This window comes from Panthera uncia, assembly GCF_023721935.1.
Source record: "Panthera uncia isolate 11264 chromosome A1 unlocalized genomic scaffold, Puncia_PCG_1.0 HiC_scaffold_17, whole genome shotgun sequence".
Classification (NCBI taxonomy): Eukaryota; Metazoa; Chordata; class Mammalia; order Carnivora; family Felidae; genus Panthera; species Panthera uncia.
The window spans coordinates 37,724,533-37,752,390 of record NW_026057577.1 but is presented as its reverse complement, the minus strand read 5'-3'; the positions used below and the strand labels follow the sequence as shown (position 1 = coordinate 37,752,390).

General features: G+C 37.9%; 1 protein-coding gene across 2 annotated transcripts in view; it reads left to right on the top strand.

Annotated features, from left to right (window-relative positions):
- The window catches only part of LARS1 (leucyl-tRNA synthetase 1), a 77,483-nt gene that overhangs the window by 15,509 nt on the left and 34,116 nt on the right, over positions 1 to 27,858 (top strand). For both annotated transcript variants that reach the window (XM_049648528.1, XM_049648529.1), the window contains exons 5-20: positions 2,178 to 2,315; positions 6,211 to 6,372; positions 6,909 to 7,021; positions 7,704 to 7,767; positions 9,183 to 9,250; positions 9,355 to 9,580; positions 12,005 to 12,092; positions 12,179 to 12,255; positions 15,295 to 15,348; positions 16,117 to 16,257; positions 17,831 to 17,908; positions 23,190 to 23,275; positions 23,369 to 23,434; positions 23,533 to 23,615; positions 24,228 to 24,366; positions 25,671 to 25,883. In XM_049648528.1, coding sequence (XP_049504485.1) covers positions 2,178 to 2,315; positions 6,211 to 6,372; positions 6,909 to 7,021; positions 7,704 to 7,767; positions 9,183 to 9,250; positions 9,355 to 9,580; positions 12,005 to 12,092; positions 12,179 to 12,255; positions 15,295 to 15,348; positions 16,117 to 16,257; positions 17,831 to 17,908; positions 23,190 to 23,275; positions 23,369 to 23,434; positions 23,533 to 23,615; positions 24,228 to 24,366; positions 25,671 to 25,883 — 1,796 coding nt within the window. The remainder of the gene's footprint in view (positions 1 to 2,177; positions 2,316 to 6,210; positions 6,373 to 6,908; positions 7,022 to 7,703; positions 7,768 to 9,182; positions 9,251 to 9,354; positions 9,581 to 12,004; positions 12,093 to 12,178; positions 12,256 to 15,294; positions 15,349 to 16,116; positions 16,258 to 17,830; positions 17,909 to 23,189; positions 23,276 to 23,368; positions 23,435 to 23,532; positions 23,616 to 24,227; positions 24,367 to 25,670; positions 25,884 to 27,858) is intronic.

Below are 27,858 nucleotides of genomic sequence, written 5' to 3'. Positions count from 1 at the left end.
AGGCGCCCCAGGTCTAAGTGATTTCTCAGTAATTTTTGTATCTCTATTGGTGACCTTACATACTGATATTTCTGTTTTCAAGTTAGATAATAACTATTAACAAGTATTCATGACATACACAGAGTAATAAACAGTTTTTTAAACGTATAATACTGTTTGTTTTAGTTGTATCATATTTTGATCATGTTTGCAAATGTCTTCGTTTGTCATAAATTTATATTAGAAATAATTCTCAGTAAAGAAGGGGCCAGACAATTATTGTCGAAAGGATTCCTTAAATGTAAGAGGGTTGGGAAATTTAACTTCCCATTTCTTTTGCTTCTCCAACCTTTTATTTTGAAAAATGTCAAACCTGCAGAACAGGTAAAAGGATAGAATGAACAGCCATATACCCTTCACTCATAGTTACCGAATATTAACATTTTCCATAATTCCTTTGGTTCTCTTAATGCACATGTAATACATGCATACTTTCTTTTCTCTGTTTCTGTGAACTCACTGAAAGTTACACATATCATGCTGTGTTACCTCTAACTACTTTAGCATGTGTCTTTTGAGAACAAAGGCATTTTATACATCATCACAGTTTCATTATCCCCTCCAAGAAATTTAACATTGATGTAATATTAGCATCTTCATCTAATCTCTAGTCAGATGTTTCCAGTTGTCCCAAAATGTCCTTTCCGGCCTTTTTTTTACTTTGTGTGTTGTCGGTCACACGTTGCATTTGGTCATTAATTCTTTTCGGTTTCTTGTAGTTTGTCATGACGTTGATGTCGTTGAAGAGTGTATGCTAGTTATTTTGTAGAATGGTCCATAGTCTGAATTTTCTGATTATTTCTTCATGATTACATCTGGGTTAAATATTTTGACAAGAATACTACATTGGTGAGGCGTAAACTTCCCATTGTATCACATCAAAAGGCATAGAATGGCACTTTGTCCCATTTTAATGATGTTGAGCTAGTAACTGTCAGATTTCATTCTGAAGATGGGTTATTGAAAAGTAATCTGCAGATGATACTTTGGGAGCCTCTGAATATCTGGTTATCCAATAACCCAGTGGTTTTAGCATCATTTGATGCTTCTTGTCTGCTTCACTTATTGAATAAGTGTTTATAAAATGGTGACTTTCTAGTTGTGTCATTCTTTCCTTATTAGTTAACTGAAATTCTTCTGCATGGAAGAGTCCCCTTCGTTTTTAAAAGTCATAATCCTATATTTGCATTTTTCTCTTAACTTTAACTTGGTGTCATCTTTGTGTATATATATATATATATATTACATATACATATATACCTATGTATACATATACATATATGATACATATACTATATATGTACGTGTATATACACGTACATAATATATATACATATATAATATATATGTATGATATGTGTTATATGTGATATTATAGTGTAATTGAGAGGAGCTGGGGTGGAAAGCCAAAGTTCATGTGTTATCTCTGTAGTTTGCTAGATTTATAACTTTTGGATAAACCCCTTCATCTCTCAAGTGTGTGTTTTCTAACTAAATACCTGTCCTATCTACCTCAGAAGGTTGTGATGATGATGGTGATATAAAATAGTAATCTTTAAATTGATAAATGCTGTGATTCATATTGTTATTCAAAATGATAACGCTATGTCTTATGTTTTTCTCTTAAAAAAAATTTTTTTTTCATGTATATTTTAGTTTTGAGAGAGAGACAGAGACAGGGTGTGAGCAGGAGAGGGGCAGAGAGGGAGACACAGATTAGAAGCCAACTCCAGGCTCTGAGATTTTAGCACAGAGCCCAACACAGGTCTCGAACTGGTGAACCACCAGATCAGGACCGGAGTTGAAGTTGGATGCTCAACTGACTGACTGAGCCACCCAGGCACCTCATGTCTTATGTATTTTTGAACTTTTAATGTATAACAAAGTATACTACATTAAGAACTTTGAGTGTTGAATAAATGCTTGCTGAATAAAAGCAGTAAAATACTAATGTATAAATTAGTGAATTTTGAGGTACATGAATTTTATCATGTGAGTTTTCTATTGTGATCCACATGTGTATAGGTGTATTGCAGAAAATTTCAGAGTCAATTTTAGTTGGCTGTAAAAATACCAAAAAATTCAAATTGTTTCTACCTCAAATTTTGAACTTCACTCTAATGTTGTATTTGTTATAGGCATGTGCTGATAAACTGAAAAGAGAAATAGAGCTTTATGGTTGCCCCCCTGATTTTCCAGATGAAGAAGAGGAAGAGGAAGAAATCAATGTTAAAACAGAAGATGTAATAATTAAGGATAAAGCCAAAGGAAAAAAGGTTTGGTGGTTAATAATATTTATTTTGGTTGAAATTTTATATTTGTCTAATTTATATTTGTCTTTTTTTTTTTTTAATGTTTATTTACTTTGAGAGAGTGTGCATGGGGGAGGGGCAGAGAGAGGCAGGCTCTATGCAGTGAGCACAGAGCCTGAGGTGGGGTTTGATCTTACAAACCATGAGATTACAATCTGAGCCGAAATCAAGAGTCAGACACTTAACTGACTGAGCCACCCAGGTGCCTTGTCTAATTTATCTTTGTATTTTCAGGACTTAGCACATAAAAAGTACTCAGTAATTTTGAAAAAGTAACAAAGCCAGAAATTATTTTTCTGGCTTTTCGATGACCCTTCCCCCCCTTTTGCTTTTTTCGGCGATAAATTTTAGATTTAGAGAAGAATTGCAAGGTAGAGCGGAGTTCCCTCATGATCCCCTAAATTCCCCTAAGGTTACATCTTATATAACCATGCACAACCCTGAAAGCTAAGATATTAACATTTGAACAATCCTATTTACAGAACTACAAACCTCATTTGACTTTGAACAGTTTTTTCATTAACACCCTTATTCTGTTTGCAGGTCTAATCCAAGATTCCACATTGCATTTACTTGTCACATCTCCTTAGTATGTCTCCTTAGTCTCTTCCATCTTTGTCTTCCTTGATTTTCACACTTCTGGAGAGTGCTGGTCAGATAATTTATAGAATGTCCCTCAATTTGAGTTTGTTTAATGCTTTCTCATGAGTCATGAGTTGATTGAGAGGTGACATGTCCTCCTCATTGCATCGTATCAATGAGCGTATGATATTGGTATCTCATTACTGGTGATGTTAACCTTGATCATTTGGTTTAGGTGGTGTCTGTCAGGTTTTTCTACTGTAGGGACTCCATTTTCCCCCTTGATTTGTATATATTTTGAGAGATACTTTGAGGCTATGGAAATAGTACTATTTATTTATTTATTTATTTATTTATAATGTTTATTTATTTTTGAGAGACAGATCATGAGTGGGAGAGGGGCAGAGAGAGGGGAAGACACAGAATCCTAAGCAGGCTCCAGGCTCTGGGCTGTCAGCACAGAGCCTGATGCAGGGTTCGAACCCATGAACTCTGAGATTGTGGCCTGAACCCGAAGTTGGACGCTTAACCGACAGCCACCCAGGCGCCTCAATATCTTCTTTTTAAATATTTTGTCATTAATTTTAGCATTCATCTGTGGATCTTGCCTGCCTGCTATAGTTCTTACTGTGTTCTTTTTTTTTTTTTTTTTTTAATGTTTGTTTATTTTTGAGAGAGGGAGAGAGAGAATTCCAAACAGACTCCACACTGTCAGTGCAGGGCCTGATTTGGGGCTTGAACTCATGAACTGTGAGATCATGATCTGAGCTGAAATCAGGAGTCAGATGCTTATTTGACTGTGCCACCTAGGCACCCTGTTACTGTGTTGTTCTAATAGTGATTTTCCATTTCCCTCATTCTTTCTCCATTTATTACCTAGAATTCTTCTGAAAAGAATAGTTGTCCTCTCTTCCCCAGTTACTTATTTATTCATTCCCTTTTTATATCGGTGTGGATTCATGCATATTTATATTCTTTGGGTTATACTCCAGTACTCTCTGGTATTTGGGGGTTGTTATTGTAATTACTCAACTTGTTCTGATTTTGGTCATTGAGAGTCTTTTATGCTGGCTCCTGTGGCCCTCTGACATGCTCCCATCTTTTTTCTTTTCTTTTTGAAGTCCTTTATTATTTTCTGGTGCCAAGATACTACAGCCTTGTCTTATATTTTCCCTGTGCCAGCCCTGCAATCAACCACATCCCCAAGGAGGCCTGTTTCCTTTAGTTGAGAAATGGTATTTAGAAAACTAAGTTCTCAATGCTAGGTATACTCACTGTAGCTCCTTTCAGAAGAAAGAGCAAGGAAATATATATATTAACGCTGGTAACCCACATATATGCACCTGTCTATAATAGTTCTTTATCTCTATATATGTTTAAAAAGTTCTTACTGTGAGGCACCTGGCTGACTTATTTGATAGAGCATGTGACTCTTGATCTTGGGGTCATGAGTTTGAGCCCCACAGTGGGGTTAGACTTTACTTCAAAAAAAAAAAAAAAAAGTTCATACTGATAACTTTGGCTCCCTGTTAGCACCATAAGGCTCATTCTAGCATTCTCCCTTTGCCAATTTGACTTCTTTCTCTGACATTGAGAAATCTGGCCCTCATTATTTATAGTATATAATTTATTCAATCCTAGTCTACTGGTAGTTCAGAACTGCTTAACCCATACTCCTGGGAGGAACAGTTTTACCAACTAAAGTACAGTGTTTGTATATACTTTTTGTTCTTAGAATCTAGTCAACACATTCTTTTCCAAAGTTACTTTTCTTTTCTTTTTTTTTTTTTTTAGTAAGCTCCATGCTGAACATGGGGCTCTTGAAGTCAAAGTCCCTGAGATCAAGTCGCATGTCCTATTGACTGAGCCAGCCATGCACCCCTCCAAAGTTGCTTTTATTTATTTTTAAAATTGTTTTTATTAGTTATTTTAAAAACAAAATTTTTTTTTTAATGTTTATTTACTTTTGAGACAGAGACACAGAGAGTGAGCAGGGTAGGGGAAGAGAGAGAAGGAGACACAGAATCTGAAACAGGCTCCAGGCTCTGAGCTGTCAGCACAGAGCCTGATGTGGGGCTTGAACCCACGAACTATGAAATCATGACCTGAGCCGAAGTCAGACGCTTAACCGACTGAGCCACCCAGCTGCCCCTTTATTAGTTATTTTTGAGAGAGAGAGAGTGTGAGCAGGGGAGGGGCAGAAAGAGCAGGGGACAGAGAATCTGAAGTAGGCTCTGTGCTGACAACAGTGAGCCTGTTGTGGGGCTTGAACCCACGAACCATGAGATCATGACTTCAGCTAACGTCGGATGCTCAATCGATTGAGCCACCCAGGTGCCCCCCACTCCCCGACAAAGTTACTTCCAAAACTCCTTTTTTTCCACTCACTTCAAAGTGTGGTTGTATCATATATTAATAATACTGTTTGATACATTTGTCACAGTCTGCATTTCATCTTTGGTTCCTCCCATATCCTGGTTGATTTTTTAAACAAATGTATATACAATAAAATTCAATCTTTTTAGTAGATAGTGGTGTTGGTTTGACAAACACATGGAGTTGTGTTTCTTTTTTTTTTTACTTTTTTTTTAAATGTTTGTTTAATTTTGAGAGAGTGAGACAGAGTGTGAGTGGGGGAGGGGCAGAGAGAGAGGGAGATACAGAATCCAAAGTAGGCTTCAGGCTCTAAGGTGTCAGCACAGAGCCTGACGCAGGGCTCAAACCATGAGATCATGGTCCAGCCGAAGCTGGACTCTTAACCAACTGAGCCACCCAGATGCCCCTGGAGTCGTGTTTCTAACCCCACAGTACCATACAGAGCAGTTCTATCACCTCCCAAATTCCTTCCCTTTATAGGTTTATAGTTCAACTCCTTTACCCACCTCCAATGCCTGACATTTGGTTGCCTTTTTGATATTGGTAAATATTAGAAGAGGGCAAAACTCTTGTCAGTAGCTTATTCATAACTAAAAAAGATACATATGGCATTAGGAAGAAGGAAATCGAGCTTGGTGCTTACATCTTCTCTTCGATGATAATTCTTTATGGTTTCAACGATTTAGTTACCTCTGGTGTCAAGGTCTTAATATCAGACTGTTCGGTTTGACAGAATAGCACATCTCAATTCGTTAGTAAGCTGACATATCAACAGTATGTTTTGGAGTAGAAAAATTACTACTAAATGGGATTATTTACTTAAAATGATTGTGGTCCTAGAATTTGGTAATCATTTGTTGGTTGGTTCTTGATGGAGTTTGTTTTTACTGGTTATTTTCAGAGTAAAGCTGCTGCTAAAGCTGGATCTTCTAAATATCAGTGGAACATTATGAAATCCCTTGGTCTGTCTGATGAAGAGATAGTCAAATTTTCTGAAGCAGAACATTGGCTTGATTATTTCCCACCACTGGCTATTGAGGATCTGAAGAGAATGGGCTTGAAGGTATGTCCATCACCCCTATAGTTTAAGAAAATATGAAGAACACATTTGTATTTATGTGATTTCTGTGAGTTTGGACCATCTCATAATTTAGAATAATTTATTCCACCTGTATTCCAGTAATGAATTAGTTCTGTTATTGTTATGGGCCTTGATGTAAGCAGCGAAGTACTTTAATATTTGTTGTATTGAAAATGTTTTAATATGTTAGCAGTTAGTAGAAGGGAATTCTGTTCAAAGACTATGAAGAAGGCAAAGGTTAGTTTGTATATTTAGGAATACACAAAGGTGTTATTTAAATGTTCCTTCTTAACTTATAATTTCTATATGTTTGTTATATGAATATGTGTGCTTAAAAACTTTTACAAGTTAATATAATTATAATATATATTTAATAGGTGGAACCTGAATATTGTTCTCCTTTTAATGTTTGATATAATTTTAAGTTGGAAAATAAAGAGTGGAAGAGTAAATAATTGGTGGGAGTTTTTATTCATAGAAACTATACACATTTCTCAAAAATCATGTATTTTCTGTAGGTCGACTGGCGTCGCTCCTTCATCACCACTGATGTTAATCCTTACTATGATTCATTTGTCAGGTGGCAGTACTTAACATTAAGAGAAAGAAGTAAAATAAAATTTGGGAAGCGGTGAGTTTGTTGTCCTTCAGTATAATAAAGAAAAATTTCACTCTGCATTGTAATTCAGTGACCGATAGATAGCTTCTTTTTTTCATTATCCTTTCTCTTCTTATAACTTTTTTCTTTTTTGTTCTCATGTCTCCTTTGTTTTCCTTTTTGTCTTACCAGCATTTTAGTGTTTTACCAGTGTTTAATGTGTCTGAGCTGCTAAAAAGAGGGAGAATAGGAGTATTGGCTGTTATGATCTCCCTAATTCTTTTCAGTATTTTCAGTCAAGCAGAAAAAGAATTTTATATATGTGTTAGTTTATCTACTTTTTCTATAAGTTGTTTAAGATTCTTCCTTGATTCTATGGATTAATTAAAAACTATGTGTGCTTCATAACTGAATTTATATTTTAGAATCTGTTTCATACCTACCGGCACAAAAAGAGACACTTCGAATCTGTTTCATACCACAAAGCCAAGACCGGTGCATAGTTTTCAGGGGTATTACCTTTAATGAAGGCAGAAAGCTTTCATTAAATAGGCTGGCCACTACTCATAAAAGCATAAATAATTGATGTAGACATTTGTTCAGTTAAAAGTTTTAGTCAGAAGAAATATTGTAAGATATTAGCAATAAAGGCAAATACATTAGGATAAAACTTGTATACTATAATAATATTTGTCACTTACTATTTATTTTTTAGGTATACCATTTATTCTCCAAAAGATGGACAGCCTTGTATGGATCATGATAGGCAAACTGGAGAGGTAATTATTTGTGACATAGAGTAGCTATTATAATAATTCTCACTATGGCCATAGAGTTTACGGAATAGATCAGGAACCTAAATAATTTTATTTCAGTGCTGAGGTGTATTCTGGTGGCTGTGAAGAGGGAAACAGAATGTTACTGTAAGATTCTGTGTCTTGTCTAAGACCTTGTTACTCCAAAGGTGGTCCTAGGACCAGCTGCATCTCATCTGCTTGTGAGAGAAAAGCACATTCTTGGGCCTCATCCCCAAATTGCTGAATAAGAAGTTCTGAGGGTGGAGCCCAGGAATCTGTCTTTAATAAGCTTTCAATATGACTCACATGTAGGCTAATGTTTGAGGAGCGCTCCCTGGAGAATACACTGCTCTAAAAAGAGAGATGGGGCAAGGTAATGAGATATGTGGCTAACTGATGTACACAGATTCCATTTATAATTGCTTTGATCATGTGCTTGCTTATTTCTAAAGTACTTCTAGCCATGCATGACATCAGTTCATTCTACATTCCTTAGTAACATTATTCTTTGCAATACTTGAGTGAAGCCAGGATCATTTGCCTAAACCTGTGGCACAGTAAATCAACAACAATGCCAGCATCTGAACTTAGGATTCCCTATGAGTGCATCTTCCTTTGTTACCATCTTTGAATGCATTTGTAGTCTAGCGACTACTTTTCGAAGTTTGCTTTTAATTATGGTGTAACTTATCTAACAGAAATGAGAGTTGATCAAAATTTTGAATTCAGAAGACCCAGTTTACTGACTGTATTAACTTTTAATATGGTCAACACCAGCAGTATCCTAAATTCCAGTAGTATGCCATAGTTTTTCAAAGCATTTTACTCTTCATTTGTCTTCTGTGTTCTTTGGGATAAGTCCTGTGTGAGTCACAGTACGGTTATATTACAGTTGAAGGAATGAAGTCTCAGACTTTGTCTCCCTTGGATCAAGATATTAGTAACAGCCCAAGCTAGGTTTTGAATGCTTGTGCTCTGGCCCCTGGTCCAGTATATTTCTATGATGGCTGCTCTGGGGGATTGTTTGATTACATATTCTGACTCCCATTTTGGTAAACACCGTTTTGGGTGATTACTCTAAGTCACTTTTTCCCCCCTCATTCTTCACTCTCAAGTGAATTCTTAGCAAATTGTCCTTACTTAGTAGAGTCTGGGCCTCCTTTACCAGTTCTGATTTGGTGTGGAGTGGGAAGGTGGTCTTTCAAGTCACTTCTTACACCTTAGACTTTATGGGAATATAGTCAGCTCCCTACTGGCTGACTCCTCCTTGTAAGAAAGAATTATTCTAACAATGCAAGAATCCATCTAAGAAATTTGAATCCGATCTCTCACTTCTATGTGTGGGTTTAATTCAAGTCTTTTTTCTTCTTAAGGTTTGGTTTTGTTTATTTGTTTAGGGTGTGGGACCTCAGGAATATACTTTAATCAAGTTGAAAGTGCTTGAGCCGTACCCATCCAAATTAAGGTAGGTTCGCTGCAGAGTCATTGCATTATCTTTTTGAAGTAACAGATAGATGCAATAGAATCCACAACACTTCTTTGTGTAAACATATATTTTTTTCTTCTTAGTGGCCTGAAAGGGAAAAATATCTTCTTGGTAGCTGCTACTCTCAGACCTGAGACCATGTTTGGACAGACCAACTGTTGGGTTCGCCCTGATATGAAGTACATTGGGTTTGAGACGGTGAATGGTGATATATTCATCTGCACCCAGAGAGCCGCCAGGAATATGTCATACCAGGGCTTTACCAAACACAATGGAGTGGTGCCTGTTGTTAAGGAATTAATGGGAGAGGTGAGTTGGGTAGCAGATTTTTAATTTTAGTGCTTAAATTTAGAGGAACATTTTATCCATGACACTTGAGAAAAGAGCATTGGAAAAATCATTTTAATTGAGGAATACATGCAATGTGTAAATCGTAAGTTCAGTATTTTGGTGCAGTTTTATTACATGTGTACACTCCACCCTAATCAAGATACAGACCAGTTCCAGTAGTCCAGAAGGTGCTCCCACGTCCATCTTGCAGTCAGTACCCACCCCTCTTCCACAAAGGTAACCACCACTCTGCTTTTAGTCATCAAAGATTAGTTGCTGTTCTTGAACTTTACGTGATTGAATTATATAATCTGTACTCTTTTGTGTCTGGCTTCTTTTGCTCAACATTAAGTCTGTGAAATTCATGCATGTTGTGTGTAGTAGATTTGTTCTTTTTTTATTGCTGTGGAGTATTCCTTGTATGACTATATCACTATAGCATTTTTGACTCTTATGTTTCAGTTCAGTAAGTATCTGCTTGAAAAATAGACAGTTCTCCCCAAGAGATTTAATGGTTGCAGTGGAATATGATTACCTGTGTTTCTGGTATAGAATTGCAGCTGTTTGTTTTTCTGAAGAATCTTGGTTGATGGTAACTAAATCTGGACGATTATATAGCTTTTATTCTTACACTTTATTTACTTACCAAAATTTCAGAGTATATTTTATTAAACCCTTTCATAAATGCTAATCTTAGGAATCTTGATAAATCACATTTTCAAATTTTTTTAATGTTTATTTTAGATTTTTAAAAAAAATATTTATTTTTGAGGCAAAACAGAGTGTGAGCAGGGGAGGGGTAGAGAGAGAGGGACACACAGAATCCGAAGCAGGCTTCGGGCTCTGAGCTGTCAGCATAGAGCCCAACGCGAACCGTGAGATCATGACCTGAGCCAAAGTCAGACGCTTAGTTGTCTGAGCTACCCAGGTGCCCCTCTTCCTCTTTTTAATATACAGATGGCAATATAATTTGGGGCGTCTGGCTGGCTTAGTCAGAAGAGTGTGTGACTCTTAATGTCAGGGTCCTGAGTTTGAATTCTTCACTGGGGGGTAGAGATTACTACAAAAAAACCCAAAACCCAAAAAACAAAAAACACAAATGGCAGTATACTTTATCACATTTTTCTGCATCTTGCTTTCTTCTTTTTTCTTTTCCTTAGCTATGTCTTGGTATTTGCCTTGTGGGTGCATAGCTTCCTTATGTCTTATGTTTTGCAGCCACATAAGTAGTCCATTCTGTGGCTGTACCACAGCGTATTTAACCATTTTCTATAATGCACATTTGAATAGATTCCTGTCGTTTTCTGTTACAAGCAGTGCTGCCACTTCTCATCAGCTGTTGGAGTTGTGTCTGAGAAGTTTTTAGGAATAGTGTTAATAACAGAGATTTTTCCTGTTACTAGTGCAATTTCTTTCCCTGTAAATTTGAACAGATTTTGGAGTGAGGAAAATGGGTGGTATAAATTAAAAAACAGCTTTTAGCCCTTAAGACTGTTACGATATTTAGCCTTCACCCACGTGACTGTAAGTTCCATAAAAGCAGTTTCTCTTTGAATAAAGCGGGCCGGTGGGAACTGTGTGGAATTGAGAGGTGCAGTCTTTAGCTTAGTTTTGAGAGTATGGGTTCAGTATTGTTGAATCTTTGGATTTTAAGAGAAACTAGATGTGTGTTTTTCATACTATTTGTCTTCCTAATCATTGTTTTTGTTTTTTTTTAAGTTTATTTATTTTTATTTGGAGAGAGAGCTAGAGAGCAAGTTGGCGAGGGGCAGAGAGAGAGGGAGACAGAATCCCAAGTAGGCTCTGTGCTTTCAGCCCAGAGCCCTATGTGGGGCTTGAACTCACTATGAGATCATGACCTGAGCCGAAGTCAAGAGTCGGATGCTCAACCAACTTAGCCACTCAGGTGCCCTGCTAATCATTGTTTTAAATGGATATACAGTATTTTATTTTGTTTATATCTCATATTTTGTTAAATGCTTTTTCTATCATTTAAATTTTAGCTGTTTCCAGGTTTTGCTGTTGTAGTTAACACAGCATTGGGTAGACTTCTCAAAGAAAAAATGTTTCTTTCTTTTGAGGTAAATTCCTAGGACTGGCTGGATCTAAGTTGTGTGAATGTTTTTGTGTCTCGCTATGATTCTTATATCGTTTCCCTCAAGGAGTACAATGCCACCAGCAATGTATTAGTGTATTAATTTCCTGACCACCTTATGACATCACGTTTGGGAATTATAATTATTTACAACTATTTTTAGTCTAGTGTGTATAAAAGAATGAGTTTGTTTTACTTCATGTATTTTTGAATGTTAGCTTCTCAGGGCTTAAAAATATTAACACTTTTAAATTTGAGTGAGTAAAATAAGTTTTTTCACCTTTTATGCTGATCTTTTTGTTTCACAGGAGATGCTTGGTGTGTCGCTTTTTGCACCTTTAACATCTTATAAGGTGATCTATGTTCTTCCAATGCTCACCATTAAGGAGGATAAAGGTAAAGAGTTTCTTTCTTTCTTTCTAGAAATACTTTGGTGATTGCATTCTGGTTGTATTAATTAATTCCATACTTTCTTGTATAAGGCACTGGTGTGGTCACAAGTGTTCCTTCTGACTCCCCTGATGATTTTGCTGCCCTCAGAGATTTGAAGAAAAAGCAAGTGAGTATCTGAGTTTCATGTTGTTATTAATTCTTTATCATCTCATTATGTACCGTTGAACCAACTATGAAATGAAAAAGCTATCATATCTTGGAACTGTTATCTCTACCTTGTTTCTATATGTGTATATATTTGAAACATAATATTTCACAGAATTTTTAAGACTTCTAGAGTTTAGGTTTACAATAAATTGGAGAAGAAGGTAGAGAGATTCCCCTTGTTCCCACACATGCACAGCCTCTGCCATTATCAACATCCCCCACCAGAGTGGTGCATTTCTTACCACGGATCAACCTACGTTGATGCATTATAATTCCCCAAAGTCCATAGTTTACCTTAGGGTTCACTCTTGGTGGTGTATATTTGGGTTTGGACAACTGTATAATGACATAGATTCATCATTATTATATCATATAGAGTATTTTCGCTGCCCTAAAAGTCCTGTGTGCTCTTTTTGTTCATCTCTTTCCCCTGTGACCGTGCTGTCAGTGCAGAGCCCCATGTGGGCTTGATCTCACAAACCATGAGATCATGACCTGAGCTGAAATCAAGAGTCGGATGCTTAACTGACTGAGCCACCTCGGTGCCCAATGTCTCTTAATTCTTGGTACTGTCTTTTGCAGAGCAGCTTTTAACTTTAATGAAGTTTGATTGTTATTTCTTTCATGGATTAGGTCTTTGATGTTGTATCTAAAAAAGGCACCACCATACCCATGGTCATTTAAGTTTTCACCTACGTTAGCTTCTAGGAATTTTATAATTTTATGTTTTACATCTAGGTCTGTGATCCATTTTGAGTTAATTTTTATGACAGTGTAAGCGCTATGTCTAGATTCATTTTTTTTTTTTTTTTTTTTTTTTTTTGCACCTGGGTGTCTAGTTATTCCAGTAACATTTGTTGAAAAGACTATCTTTGAGTTATTGTATTGCCTTTGCTCCTTTGTCAGAGATCAGTTGACTCTCTTTATGCGCTCACTATTTTGGTGCACTGAACTATTTGTCTCTTCTTTCCAGCACTACACTGTCTTGATTACTGTAACTTTATAGTAAGTCTTGAAGTCAGATAGTGTCTGTCCTCCGATTTTTTTTTTTTTTTAGTACTGAGTTCACTATTCTGGATCTCTTGCTTCTGTATAAAGCTTTGCGATCAATTTGTTGATATTCATAAAATAACTTGTTGGGATTTTCATTGAGATTGCGCTGAATCTGTAGGTTAAATTGGAATTGGTAAGAATTGACATCTTGGCAATACTGAATCTTTCAGTCCATGAACATGAAGTATCTCTCCATTTATTTAGTTCTTTGATTCTCTTCATAGAGTTTGTAGTTTTTCTCACGTAGATCTTATGTATGTTTTGCTACTTTTTTTTTTTTAACGTTTATTTATTTTTGAGACAGAGAGAGACAGAGCGTGAACGGGGGAGGGTCACAGAGAGAGGGAGACACAGAATCTGAAACAGGCTCCAGGCTCTGAGCTGTCAGCACAGAGCCCGACGCGGGGCTCGAACCCACAGACTGTGAGATCATGACCTGAGCCGAAGTCGGACGCTTAACCGACCGAGCCACCCAGGCGCCCCTGTTTTGCTACTTTTGTACCTAAGTATTTGATTTTGGAGGGGACGCTAATATCAGTGGTACTGTGTTTTTAGTTTTGAATTCCACTTGTTCATTTTTAGTATATTGGAGTGCAATTAACTTTTTTTTTTTTTAAGTTTATTTACTTATTTTGAGCGAGAGGGAGGGAGGGAGAGAGAGAGAGAGAGAGAGAGAGAGAGAGGGGGGGGGGGGGGGGGCAGAGAGAGCAAGGGACCGAAAGAGAATCCTAAGCAGGCTCTGTGCTGTCAGTGCAGAGCTTGATGTGGGGCTCAGGCTCACAGACTTCGAGACCATGAACTGAGCTCAAATCGAGAGTTGGTTTTAATTGACTCAGTCATCTGAGGTACCCCTGGAATGCAATGAACTTTGGTATATTAACCTTGTATCCTGCAACTTTGCTACAATTGCCTGTTAGTTCCAGGAGTTTTTTTCCCTTCATTCTTTTGGATTTTCCTACGCAGATGATCATTCCATCTATGAACAAAGACAGTTTTATGCCTTCCTTCCCAATCTGTATACCTTTTATTTTATTTTCTTCCCTTATTGCATTAGCAAGGGCATTCAGAACGATATTGAAAGGAAGTGATGAGAGGAACATCCTTGCTTCATACCTGATCTTAGTGGGAATACTTTGAATTTCTCATCCTTAAGTGTGATATTAGCTATGGGTTTTTTGTAGATAGTCTATCAAGTTTTAGAAGGTCTGCATCTATTCCAGTTTACTAGGATTCCTTATCAGGAATGGGTGTTGGATTTTTTTCAAATGCTTTTCTTGCATCTCTTAATAGGATCATGTGATTTTTCTTTTTTAATGTTTTGCTGGATTCCATAAAACTTTAGAAAAAGTTGTAATATTCATATTCACATTTTCATTGCAACCTAGAATATGAACCTCATTTTCAGTGGTGTGTGTGTGTGTGTGTGTGTGTGAATTTTTGCTTTTGGCTTGCTATTTCTTTTTAATTTTTTAAAATGTTTTTATTTTATTTTTTTCTGAGAGAGAGACAGAGCATGAGTGGGGGAAGGGCAGAGAGAGAGGGACACACAGAATCTGAAGCACAGATTGTCAGTCTGTTCTGTCAGGCAGCACAGAGCCCTACGCGGGGCTTGAGCTCACAGACCATGAGATCATGACCTGAGCCAAAGTTGGACGCTTAACTGACTGAGCCACCCAAGCGCCCCATTTGGCTTACTATTTCATCATTTAAGCAATTCACTGTAATTTAAACTCTTGAGTTTTTTAGTGACATAGATCTCTTCTTGAGATATTTGGTAAAATTAAAAAATTTCCATACGAAAGGGAGAACAAATAGTTTATATTTTAATTTCTATTTGTTTATTTAGGAGAACAAATATTTTTTAAAAAGTTTTGGAGTTTGTTCTCTCAATGATTATGCCAATGAAGTGTTGATCATTAGTGTTAATTTGTAAAATTTTTTGTAGGCCTTACGAGCAAAGTATGGAATTAGAGATGACATGGTCTTGCCATTTGAGCCGGTGAGTACACTGAGGACTCAGAATATTCATACACATCTCTTTGTCATTGAAAAAAAGAGCTAGCATTTTCCTTGTAACAAAATTAAATAATTAGTGGATATAAAAATAAGAGGGAGTTTGCTTAGAGTTTATTTACTTTAATTTGCTATCTGTTGTGGCACTTAAGAGTGAGAGAAAGACCAAGAGTAAGTATTTTCTTAGCACCTGGCACCTGCAGTTCTGAAACAAACAATGTTTTTAGCATCACCAGTTTTATAGTAGCTTATTTTGCTAGTAGGGCCAATTTCCAAGCTTCTAAAGACAAAATTTTGCCATGTTAGCCATGAATGTTTATGTTTTCATATTAGTGCCTGGTGAAGAAAAAAAAAATTTAGTTACTAGCAAATAACTTTCATGAAGAATCTAGAAGACTTTTTATAAGCCAGAAGTAAGACCATCCTTAGATTTAGTTTTTTATATCGTTTTGCTAGTTTTAGAATTATATGCCAGTACAGGGTTATGAGCTGGAGAAGGTGTGTTATATAGTGAGGGAGGGACAATTTAGGGGTTGGTGCAGAGAATTTGGGTAGTTCCTGTGGAGGAGAGTAAGAAGACAAATTCACATCTGGATGTTAGTCACAGTGATTACCTAATGTGTGGTGCTCTTGTAATGATGTATAAAATCTGAAATGACTTCATTGGACAGTAGAGGAAAATGAATTATGCACCATAGGGCGTTTTTATGATCATTCAGTGTGAATAAGGTCCTGAAATTGCTGTTCTTTACAGGTGCCAATCATTGAAATCCCAGGTTTTGGAAATCTTTCCGCTGTAACCATTTGTGATGAGTTGAAAGTTCAAAGCCAGAATGACCGAGAAAAACTTGCAGAAGCTAAGGAGAAGTTATATCTAAAAGGGTTTTATGATGGTGTAAGTTATAATTTTTTAGTTTTGCTCTGTATATTTTTCAATGATTTAGAAGAAAATAGAAAGATTCAATATAGTTTCACCTACATACTGATTTGAGAGATAATATGAGATTGTGTTCTTCTGTTTCCAAATTTATTTATTTTTTGTTCAATGGCACTTATAGAAATTATATATTTGTGTCTTTTAGGAATGTCTAAGAAATGAGTTTCTTGAGAAGATTATTTAAAGTTAGTTCATGTTATTATGGAGTCAATTTCATAGGTTTATTGCATGGACAATACCTGGTCCCTTTTGCTCTTTTAATTGAGGAGTTCATATTTTAAATAAGCAGTTTTTCTCATTTAGTTGCTAATGTCCACTAAATGCCAGGGGAGTGCAACAGACATGTTTGGAACCTCTCTTTTCTCCTTAATTGTGCATGTGTTAATGTGGCTTACACATTTCCATGGAAAGAGGATTAGGCTAGAGAAAGTAAAAATCAAGCCAAGTTGCTAGTGACTTGAGGTTAAAATGAAGATTTTTAAGGCTATAAATGGGAATTCTTTATTTTTACCTTCACTTTCATTGTTCTGGATAACCAACAATTGGTTATGTGTCTTTTTTTTAAGTGACTTACACATTTTGGGTGGTAACAAAAGCTACCACTTATACAGATAGCACTTAAATGTTAACTTATTTAAATCTCAAAATAACCTCGTGAAGTAGGCACTATCATTCCTGTTTTACAGATGAGGAAATTGAGGCACTGAGACATTAAGTAATTTACCCAAGATCAGCAGATATATAGCCAGTGGCAGAACTGGTCTACCTGGGGAGCTTGGCTCCAGGGTTTGTGCTCTTAACCACTTTACTAACGTGATCTATGAGTATAATTTTATAGTGGTCAATTAAATTGATATAAAGCACTTCAGCATGTTAGAGGATTGGAAGGTCAGAAAACATCTTTCTTTTCCATTTAAGATAGAAACTATTTCAGAGAGAAACAGGAGTCACATAGCTGGAGGTCAAAATATGAGCTGGAAGGGGACTGTGTGGATCTGTGACAACAATGGGCAAGCTAATACCTAGCCCTAGGATTAAATTTCCTCACTACATTAAAGGCAGAGTTGAAAAACCAGCCTTCCTATAAGGGCCAGGTTTATCACATGGCCAAGCTAAGAAAAATGCTTGCTGGCAACAGGCAGAATTGGAAACAGAAGTCTAACTGGGGCTGAGCTGTGTGAGCTCCGTTCATTTTCCCAAAGCCTTCCTTCAGGAATGAACTGAGTGAGCCTATTGAAATTCTCTCCCCATGGAAATCTGAGAAGTGGGAAGGTAATGAGGGATCCTTCCTCATCTTGTTCGTGATAGCTATTCTAGTCATGGCAAAAGAAAAACCAAGTGTGTTGTATATATTAATCACCCAAGCTCTGGCAAAATAAAAACTTAAGATTACACATGTGATAGATTTCACACTAAAAATATCTTAGTTGTGGATGGAAGTAAATTTAGTTAGGGAAAAATTTGGAGGGAACGCGAGGCAAATTTTAATTGTTTTGTCTGTGTTTTGTCCCCCCACTTCTCATCCTTTTAGGTAATGTTGGTGGATGGATTTAAAGGACAGAAGGTCCAAGATGTAAAGAAGACTATTCAGAAAAAGATGATTGACACTGTATGTGATAGGCCATCCTCTGAAGGCTGTTTTAGGAGAAAACCCTTTTTTAAAATTTCTTTCTTTCTTTCTCTTTCTTTCTTTCTTTCTTTCTTTCTTTCTTTCCATTTATTTATTTTTGAGAGACAGAGTGAGACAGAACATGAGCTGAGGAGGGGCAGAGAGAGAAGGAGACAGAGAGTCTGAAGCAGGCTCCAGGCTCTGAGCAAGCATTCAGCACAGAGCCCGATGCGGGACTCAGACCCACAAACCGTGAGATCATGACGTGAGCCGAAGTCAGACACCTAACGGAATGAGCTACCCAAGCATCCTTTTTTTTTTTTTTTTTTTTTAAAGTAGGCTTCATGCGCAGCCCAGAGCCCAAAGCGGGGTTTAAAGTCACAGCCTTGAGATCAAGACCTGATCTGAGATCAAGAGTGCCCCTAAACTAAATTTTGATTTCTGACAGTTATATATGGCTTTAATACAGAGAGACTGTGGTGTGTAAAGCTTACTAAAATAAAAAACCAGCAGTTTCCTCTCCATCCTTCCCACATTCTCTTCAGTTTCTCTTCCTTGGACAGGATTACTTTCAGCTATTTTGGTTATTTCTTTTAATATTAACCTCCATCTCTCAGATCTCTAATGTAAATGCTCATAGAGTAATTTTTAAATTTTGATTTTCAGTTTTAGACATTAGCCATTGACTTTCTACCTTGGAAAATCAAGATTTAACTCTTTTTTCTACCTTGTGTCTTTCTGACCTCACCACATTTGTGTGCCCTTCTCTACCTCCCATCTTTTTAGTATAGGTACATTATAACTTATATGAAAGCAGTAATTGTGTACATTAAAAAAAACATTTCTTTTCATATGTTAATGTGGGATTTCCATGTTCAATTTGCTAATCTCTTTTTTTTTTAAGTCTTTTAATTTATTTTTGAGAGAGAGAGAGAGAGAGCGAGCGCAAGTGGGAGAGGGGCAGACAGAGAGAATCCCAGGCAGGCTTTGCACCGTCAGTACAGAGTCCGATATGGGGCTCAAGCTCACAAACCATGAGATCACGACCTGAACCAAAGCCAAGTGAGCCACCAGGTGCCCCCATTGTATACATTTTTGAGACATCACTGATGTACAATGAGAACTTTTCTTCCCCAGCTTTTGTTTTTCCCTGGTGTTAATAATTGTCCTTCTTGTTTTTTAATTCCTTTTTTAAATTCCTTACTTTAAATACAATGCTGTATTCCCAAACTCTGTCCCAACTCTTTATTTCTTCTTTCACTACTTTAACACGTCAGTATGCTGTTGGTTCCTTCTTGGAGAAAGCTCTTCCCCCGCCTTCTGGCCTGTTTTAGTCTGGACTGGTTACTTACTGTCCTAGTGCACAAATATCTGGGATCTTCTTCCATTACTAAGAATTTTCTTTGCTTCTCTTGAGTTGGATCTCTTGTTTCCTTGATCCCATGGCCGCTGCTTAATTATTCCCTCTCTCATTTGGGTTAAGCTCTTACTCTAGTAGCTTTCCTAAAAAATGGTACCTGGAAGGTAAATTTTTGTAAGCTTCCATGTGTGAAATATCTTGTCTATCTTCGTACTTGGTTGCCTGGGGACAGAATTCTAGACTGAAAGTAGTTTTGCCTTAGAATTTCATGGACATTACCCATGGTGCTCTGGTTCAGAATGCTGTTGTGAAGTCTGAAACCATTTTGGTAATAACTCATTTTTTTTATAAATGCCCTGTTTTTCCCCCTCTCCTTCTCTTTGTATAGAATCTTGTCTTTCTTCCTGATGTTACGAAATTTCGTGATTTACTGTGGTGTAGGTCAATTTTCATTCATTTTTCTGAGTGCTTAGTGGGCTCCTTCAGCCTGAAGACTTAGGTGCTTTAATTTTGGGAAAATTTCTTGACTTTTTCTTTGGTTGTTTCATCTCTTCCTTTCCTTATTTGTTGCTTCCTGAATTCTTATTCAATTATGGGTTCTCTTAGACTCTGGAAGTCTTTTTCTTTCTGGGAGAGTCCCTCAACTTTTTCTTCCTGAGATTTTGTTTGTTTATTGTGCATTTTTTATATCTGCTATTTGTGTGTATGTGTAAAAAAATTATTTTTGGTATGGAAAATTTCAAATTAAAAAAGTGGAGAGTAGTGTGTTGAATTCCTTTATACTTATTATCCAGCTTCATCGTTACCAACGCAGGACCTTTTTTTTTTTTTTTTTCAATATATGAAGTTTATTGTCAAATTGGTTTCCATACAACACCCAGTGCTCATCCCAAAAGGTGCCCTCCTCAATACTCATCACCCACCCTCCCCCCTTCCCACCCCCTATCAACCCTCAGTTTGTTCTTAGTTTTTAAGAGTCTCCTATGCTTTGGCTCTCTCCCACTCTAACCTCTTTTTTTTTTTCCCCCTTCCCCTCCTCCATGGGTTTCTGTTAAGTTTCTCAGGATCCACATATGAGTGAAACCATATGGTATCTGTCTTTCTCTGTATGGCTTATTTCACTTAGCATCACACTCTCCAGTTCCATCCACGTTGCTACAAAGGGCCATATTTCATTCTTTCTCATTGCCATGTAGTACTCCATTGTATATATAAACCACAATTTCTTTATCCATTCATCAGTTGATGGACATTTAGGCTCTTTCCACAATTTGGCTATTGTTGAGAGTGCTGCTATAAACATTGGGGTACAAGTGCCCCTGTGCATCAGTACTGCTGTATCCCTTGGGTAAATACCTAGTAGTGCTATTGCTGGGTCATAGGGTAGGTCTATTTTTAATTTTTTGAGGAACCTCCACACTGTTTTCCAGAGCGGCTGCACCAATTTGCATTCCCACCAACAGTGCAAGAGGGTTCCTGTTTCTCCACATCCTCTCCAGCATCTATAGTCTCCTGATTTGTTCATTTTGGCCACTCTGACTGGTGTGAGGTGATATCTGAGTGTGGTTTTGATTTGTATTTCCCTGATGAGGAGCGACATTGAGCATCTTTTCATGTGCCTGTTGGCCATCCGGATGTCTTCTTTAAAGAAGTGTCTGTTCATGTTTTCTGCCCATTTCTTCACTGGGTTATTTGTTTTTCGGGTGTGGAGTTTGGTGACCTCTTTATAGATTTTGGATACTAGCCCTTTGTCCGATATGTCATTTGCAAATATCTTTTCCCATTCCGTTGGTTGCCTTTTAGTTTTGTTGGTTGTTTCCTTTGCTGTGCAGAAGTTTTTGATCTTCATAAGGTCCCAGTAGTTCATTTTTGCTTTTAATTCCCTTGCCATTGGGGATGTGTCAAGTAAGACATTGCTACAGCTGAGGTCAGAGAGGTCTTTTCCTGCTTTCTCCTCTAGGGTTTTGATGGTTTCCTGTCTCACATTTAGGTCCTTTATCCATTTTGAGTTTATTTTTGTGAATGGTGTGAGAAAGTGGTCTAGTATCAATCTTCTGCATGTTGCTGTCCAGTTCTCCCAGCACCATTTGTTAAAGAGACTGTCTTTTTTCCATCAACACAGGGCCTTTTTTATAGGATGCTATTGTTTCATGAATGTGAAATCCTAATCTTTTATTTCTCTGAGGAAGATTGTTGATATTTAAGAGTAGGTACAGAAGGATGATTGGAACCTTTTTGGATGTGAGTAGGGCTTCATTGGGGGAGATCTAGAAGAGCTTTTTGGGTCTTGGGGAAGCCTTTATATTAGCCCTGATGTCAATTAGTTAGAGCTTCTTGGATTTATTAGCTTCCTCCTAGAAGATTCTTCCACTTTCTAGCTTGAGAAGTCTAAGCTAACTGGGAGCTGAAAAAATTGCTAGGGGGAATACCAAAACCCATTGTGCTGACTCTCCACTGAATCTGTCTCTTCCCACTGTGATACCCATATCCTTAACTCTGTCTTTGGTTGAGTGACTTTTGTATCCTCTCCAGAGCATAAACCTTCATTGTTCTCCTGGCATAGGGAGGGGCATTTGCCTGTCTGCATAGGATGGGATTAGGGTATCTGGGGTTCTGACCTCTTCTTTAGAAACTTCAGTTAGTCCTCTTTTCAGCAGAGTTCGATGTCTGTTTTTAATTTCCCTTCTTTATACCAAAGTCCTAGCTATTTAAGTTCAGTATGAAGAATTGCATTAAAAACAAAGAACAATGAATCATTTTATGAATAATTATGTTGAATTTTATCTTAAAAAATAGCCTGACAAGTGTGGGACCATAATACATTAAGAGGTATTTATATTTGGTAAACAGTTACATTCACGGTTAGTTTTCTAGTGGACGTTTTTCATGACACTATAAATCTTTAGCAACAATGTTTTTCATGTTTAGTTTTTGTGCATCTAGTTTTTTAAAAGCAGTGGTTCTATGCGTTTAACTTCATATTTTCTTTATATTCTTTTTTTTATTTTTTAGAGAGAGAGATCGAGCATGAGTGGGGAGAGAGGCAGAGAGAGGAGAGAGAGAGAATCCCAAGCAGGGTCTGTGCTGACAACGCTCACATCTCCCCCTCTTTATATTCTTAATATAACAAGGATAGGGATGCCTGGGTGGCTCGGTTAGTTAAGCATTAGACTCTTGATTTCAGCGCAGGTCATGATCTCTTGGTTTAAGAGTTCAAGTCCCGAGTCAGGCTCCATGCTTATAGTTCGGAGCCTGCTTGGTATTCTCTCTCTCCCTTTCTCTCTGCCCATCCCCTCCTTGCTCTCTCTCTCTCTCTCTCTCTCTCAAAATAAGTAAATAAACTTAAAACAAAAATAATAAGGGTAAAGGGCTTCCATAGGCAATCTAACCTTCAAACCATAGAATTAGAAAGTATTGAACATCATTCATGTTCCACTGAAAAGGAATAATCTATACCTAGGAAAGATGATCCATTTGACAGAGATACACACCTTTTCAAAAGCAAATGATGTATAGAAAGAATGGCAGGGCCGCCTGGGTGGCTCAGTTGGTTAAGTGGCTGACTTCAGCTCAGGTCATGATCTCACGGGTCGTGATCTCATGGCTTGTGAGTTCGAGCCCCGCGTCAGTCTCTGTGCTGACAGCTTGGAGCCTGGAGCCTGCTTTGGATTCTGTGTCTCCGTCTCCCTCTGTTCCTCCCCTGCTTGCACTCTGTCTCTTTCTCAAAAATAAATAAAGATTAAAAAAAATTAAAAAAAAAGAGAATGGCAGATAACTTATACTGGGAAGACATACTGAAGATGTGGGGTTTTTGTTATTGGTGGTGTAACATTTTTTTTTAAAGTTGTTTTTTTATTGTCCCTGAGGAATAGAGATTGACTTGACATTATATCTGATATATTTTTATTTGCTTTCATGTAGGGAGATGCCTTTATTTACATGGAACCAGAAAAACAAGTTATGTCCAGGTCTTCAGATGAATGTGTCGTGGCCTTGTGTGACCAGTGGTTAGTCTCTTGTACAGCAAGACATTTCCTTCAGTCATTTTACTTATCCTTTTGAATTTTATGTTTTTTTTTAATCAATCTGTCCACTACCAGGTACTTGGATTATGGAGAAGAGAACTGGAAACAACAGACATCCCAGTGCTTGAAGAACCTGGAAACGTAAGAAGGGAAAAAAGTGATGAGGGAAGGGAAAGGAGATCAGAAACATGGAAGACAGTGAGGATGAAGAGAGACACTGTATCTTTTACTCTCTCCAGATTCTGTGAGGAGACCAGGAGGAATTTTGAAGCTACCCTAGGTTGGCTACAAGAGCATGCTTGCTCGAGAACTTACGGTTTAGGTAAGCATGTTTCAGATTCTTCTGTTTGAATGACTTGGCCAGTTACCTGGCACATTAACCCTTTTACTTTTTCTCTGTCTCTCCTAGTATTTTTCTGAATTGAGAAGTTTTGGTTTGAGGGTGAGGGAAACTGGGGTGTGTTGCCCTACCGTCTATCTACCTGCTGGTAGAGTATGACCTCTCAAACCCACATAGCTTTATGGATTTTTTTTAAAGAAACTTTGTAGTGCTTCAACCATTTTGCCTTTTTAAAAAATGTTTATTTATTTATTTTCAAGCAGGGAGGAGGCGGGCAGAGAGGGAGGGAGGGAGAGAATCCCAAGCAGGCTCTGCACGGTCAGCGTGGAGCCGGATGCGAGGTTCTATCTCACGACCTGTGAGATCACGACCGGAGGCGAGATCAAGAGTCGGACACTCAACTGACTGAGCCACCCCAGTGCCCCCATTTTGCTTTATATTTACTAGTTCATTTTGTTAATTATTTAAGCAAATTTAAGACCTTCTTAAATAAGTAGCTTTGTAAATGCTATAGACCTTGAAGATATGGATTCTCCAGATGAAGTATCTCTTTTAAGTTCCTCATGAATTAATTTTCTTCTTTTTATCTTGCAGGTACTCGTCTGCCATGGGATGAGCAGTGGCTGATTGAATCGCTGTCTGATTCCACTATTTACATGGCATTTTACACAGTGGCACACCTGCTGCAGGGGGGTAACTTGCGAGGACAGGCAGAGTCTCCACTGGGCATCAGGTTGGTGAATGGATGCGGCAAAGAAATGTAGTTTATTAGCAGGAGGTGTGATCTTTTGATTTACACATTGAAAGTTCCTTTTTTAAAATTATTTTATTATTTTATTTATTTTTTAAAACTTTTTATAATGTTTATTTTTTTTTTTAATTTTTTTTTTTTTTTTAATGTTCATTTATTTTTGAGACAGAGAGAGACAGAGCGTGAACGGGGGAGGGGCAGAGAGAGAGGGAGACACAGAATCGGAAGCAGGCTCCAGGCTCTGAGCCATCAGCCCAGAGCCCGACGCGGGGCTCGAACTCACGAACCGTGAGATCGTGACCTGAGCTGAAGTCGGACGCTAAACCGACTGAGCCACCCAGGCGCCCCTATAATGTTTATTTTTGAGAGAGAGAGAGAGAGAGACAGAGCTTGAGACTGGGAGGGACAGAGAGGGAGACACAGAATCTGAAGCAGGCTGCAGGGTCTGAGCTGTCAGCACAGAGCCCAACGCAGGGCTCGAACCCACAAACCATGAGATAATGACCTGAGCCAAAGTCGGACGCTTAACTGACTGAGTCACCCAGGCATCCCTTTATTTTTTAATATTTATTTATTTATTTATTTATTTAATTTTGAGACAGAGAGTATGTGAATGGGACAGGGGCAGAGAGAGAGAGAGAGAGAGAGAGGAAGAGAGAAAATATTCTAAGCAGGCTCTGCATTGTCAGCACAGGGCCTAATGTGGGGCTTGAACTCATGAACCATGAGATTATGACCTGAGCTGAAGTCACATGCTTAACTGACTGAGTTATTTTTTTATTTTTTAAGTTTATTTATTTTGAGAGAGACAGAGACACTGCAAGCGGGAAAAAGGTAGAGAGGGAGACAGAGAATCCCAAGCAGACTCTGTGCTGTCATCATGGAGCCTGACCTGGGGCACCATCTCACGAACTGTGAGATCATGACCTGAGCTGAAACCAAGAGTCGGATGCTCAACTGACTGAGCCACCCAGGAGCCACAAAAGTTCCTTTTTTTTTTTTTTTTTTTTTAATATTTAGTTTTCATAAGAATTCATTTAGCAGAATTTTGCTAATGATGTTGTTGCTTTTTTGCTGTTGAACTGAGAAAAAGTAATAAATCGTCCCTCTATTATTGTTACTGTTCTTTATTCTTAGGGGAATCTATTGTCATTTGTTATGGTAACTACATTAAGACAGAAATATCTACTTCATGGTTAGATGAAAATACTGATTCTTTCATGGAAAAATATATATTTTTGATGGTGGTTTTTTTGTTTGTTTGTTTGTTTTTATTTTAATTACAGACCACAACAGATGACCAAGGAGGTTTGGGATTATGTTTTCTTCAAGGAGGCTCCATTTCCTAAGACTCAGATCCCAAAGGAAAAGTTAGATCAATTAAAGCAGGAATTTGAGTTCTGGTATCCTGTGGATCTCCGAGTCTCTGGCAAGGATCTTGTTCCAAATCATCTTTCATATTACCTTTATAATCATGTGGCTATGTGGCCAGAACAAAGGTGAGTGCTAAAAAGGATGCAGACTAAACTTATGCCTTGTGGCTTCAAGTATTTAAGAAGTTATCGTGCAAGGTATAGATTTGCCAGTTACTTTCTTTTTCTTCTATTAAATGCATACTGAAGCATAAAGCACACCTTCTCCTATCTAGTACATTCGGAAATCCTCCTACTTACTTTAGGCTCACAAAGTGCATCCCTTAGGCTCACGAAACATGTCACATTTCAGGTACCCGGACAGCCTTTGAGTACTTCACTTGACCTGTTTTGTGACTCATTTGACCTCATAGGCGGAGGAATAGAGGTGATTTAAGACAGAGCTTAGAACTTTAGAATTGGAAGGAAACATCCCTTTAGAGCTGAGATCCCTAAGGTTATAGTATTGTTTGGTAGCGGTATTCTGACTAGAGTCTGAATCTAAGAGGCATTTTTTAAAAAGTTTATTTGTTTGTTTTGAGAGAGACAACAAGCGTGCGTATGCGAGTAGGGGAGGGCAGAGAGAGCACATGAGAGAGAGAGAGAGAGAGAGAGGGAGAGAGAGAGAGGGAAGCTCAAGCAGACTCTGTGCTGTCAGTGCAGAGCCCAGTGCAGGGCTCGATCTCACAAAAGGTGAGATCCTAACTTGAGCCAAAATCAAAAGTCGGGTGTTTAACTGGCTTAGCCACCCAGGTGCCCCTAAGAGGCATTTTTAATATCCTGTGCTCAAAAATAATCCTTCTATCATCTTTCTCTTGACCCAGACATGTCTCTCTGCCTCTCCTTCCAGTCTCAATGGCTGAAGAAACAACCCCTCCCTCTGTTCAGATTTTATTTCCTATAACCAAAACTATCTCATGTGATTTCATGTATTTAGGATGAGATTGCATTTCCTTTTCTCAAGAATAAAAGGGAAATTGGAAGTAGAAGAATAAAATAAATCTGATGTGGCTCTTGTTATCCAATTATTTTGTTTAAAATGTAGTTTTGGAGAAATTAGGTATCTCAGGAGTATTTGTTGGTAATATAGCGAAGTCTTAATCCCTTTGCATCAAGTTTTTGACATGTATTAGGTTTTAAAGATTACAGGTAAGTAATATCAGGTGCTTATAAGTAATAACATAGGTAACACCAGGCACTCTTCTAATCACTTCTAGTAACTCACTTAATTTTCACTACAACTTTTTTTTTTTAATTTTTTTAACGTTTATTTATTTTTGAGACAGAGAGAGACAGAGCATGAATGGGGGAGGGGCAGAGAGAGAGAGGGAGACACAGAATCCGAAGCAGGCTCCAGGCTCTGAGCCATCAGCCCAGAGCCTGACGCGGGGCTCGAACTCATGGACCGTGAGATCGTGACCTGAGTTGAAGTCGGACGCTTAACTGACTGAGCCACCCAGGCACCCCTTCACTACAACTTTTTGAGGAAGGTCTGCAATATCCTTGTTTTCCAGGCAAGGAACAAGACTGAGGTATAGAGAGCTCAAATAATTCACCCAGAGTTAGCAATGGCAGAACGAGGATGCAAACCCTAGCATTTTGGCTCCAGAACTCTTGCTCTCAACCACTATCCCCATATCATCTCAGTGCTAGAATGAGTGAATGATACGTACATAGTTCAAACATCCAAGCGAGGCGCCTGGGTGGCTCATTTGGTTAAGCGTCTGACTTTGGCTCAGGTCATGTCTCAGGGTTCGTGAATTTAAGACCCACATTGGGCTCTCTGCTGTCAACACAGAGCCCACTTTGGATCCGCTGTCCCCCTCTCTCTCTCTGCCCCTCCCCTGCTCCATTCTGTCAAAACTAATATGAACGTTGAAAAACAAAACCCAGCGGTTCCTAAAAGTAAAAAGCGAACTTTTACCCTTGTCCCCTCATCACTCTACTTCCCATAGGCCATCCTGGCTGCTGCTTTCTTGTGATTTCTTCTGGATAAAATATTTATAGGTAAACCAGTATCAGATGTCTCTCCTTACTTATTTTTTAATTTATACCAAGATGC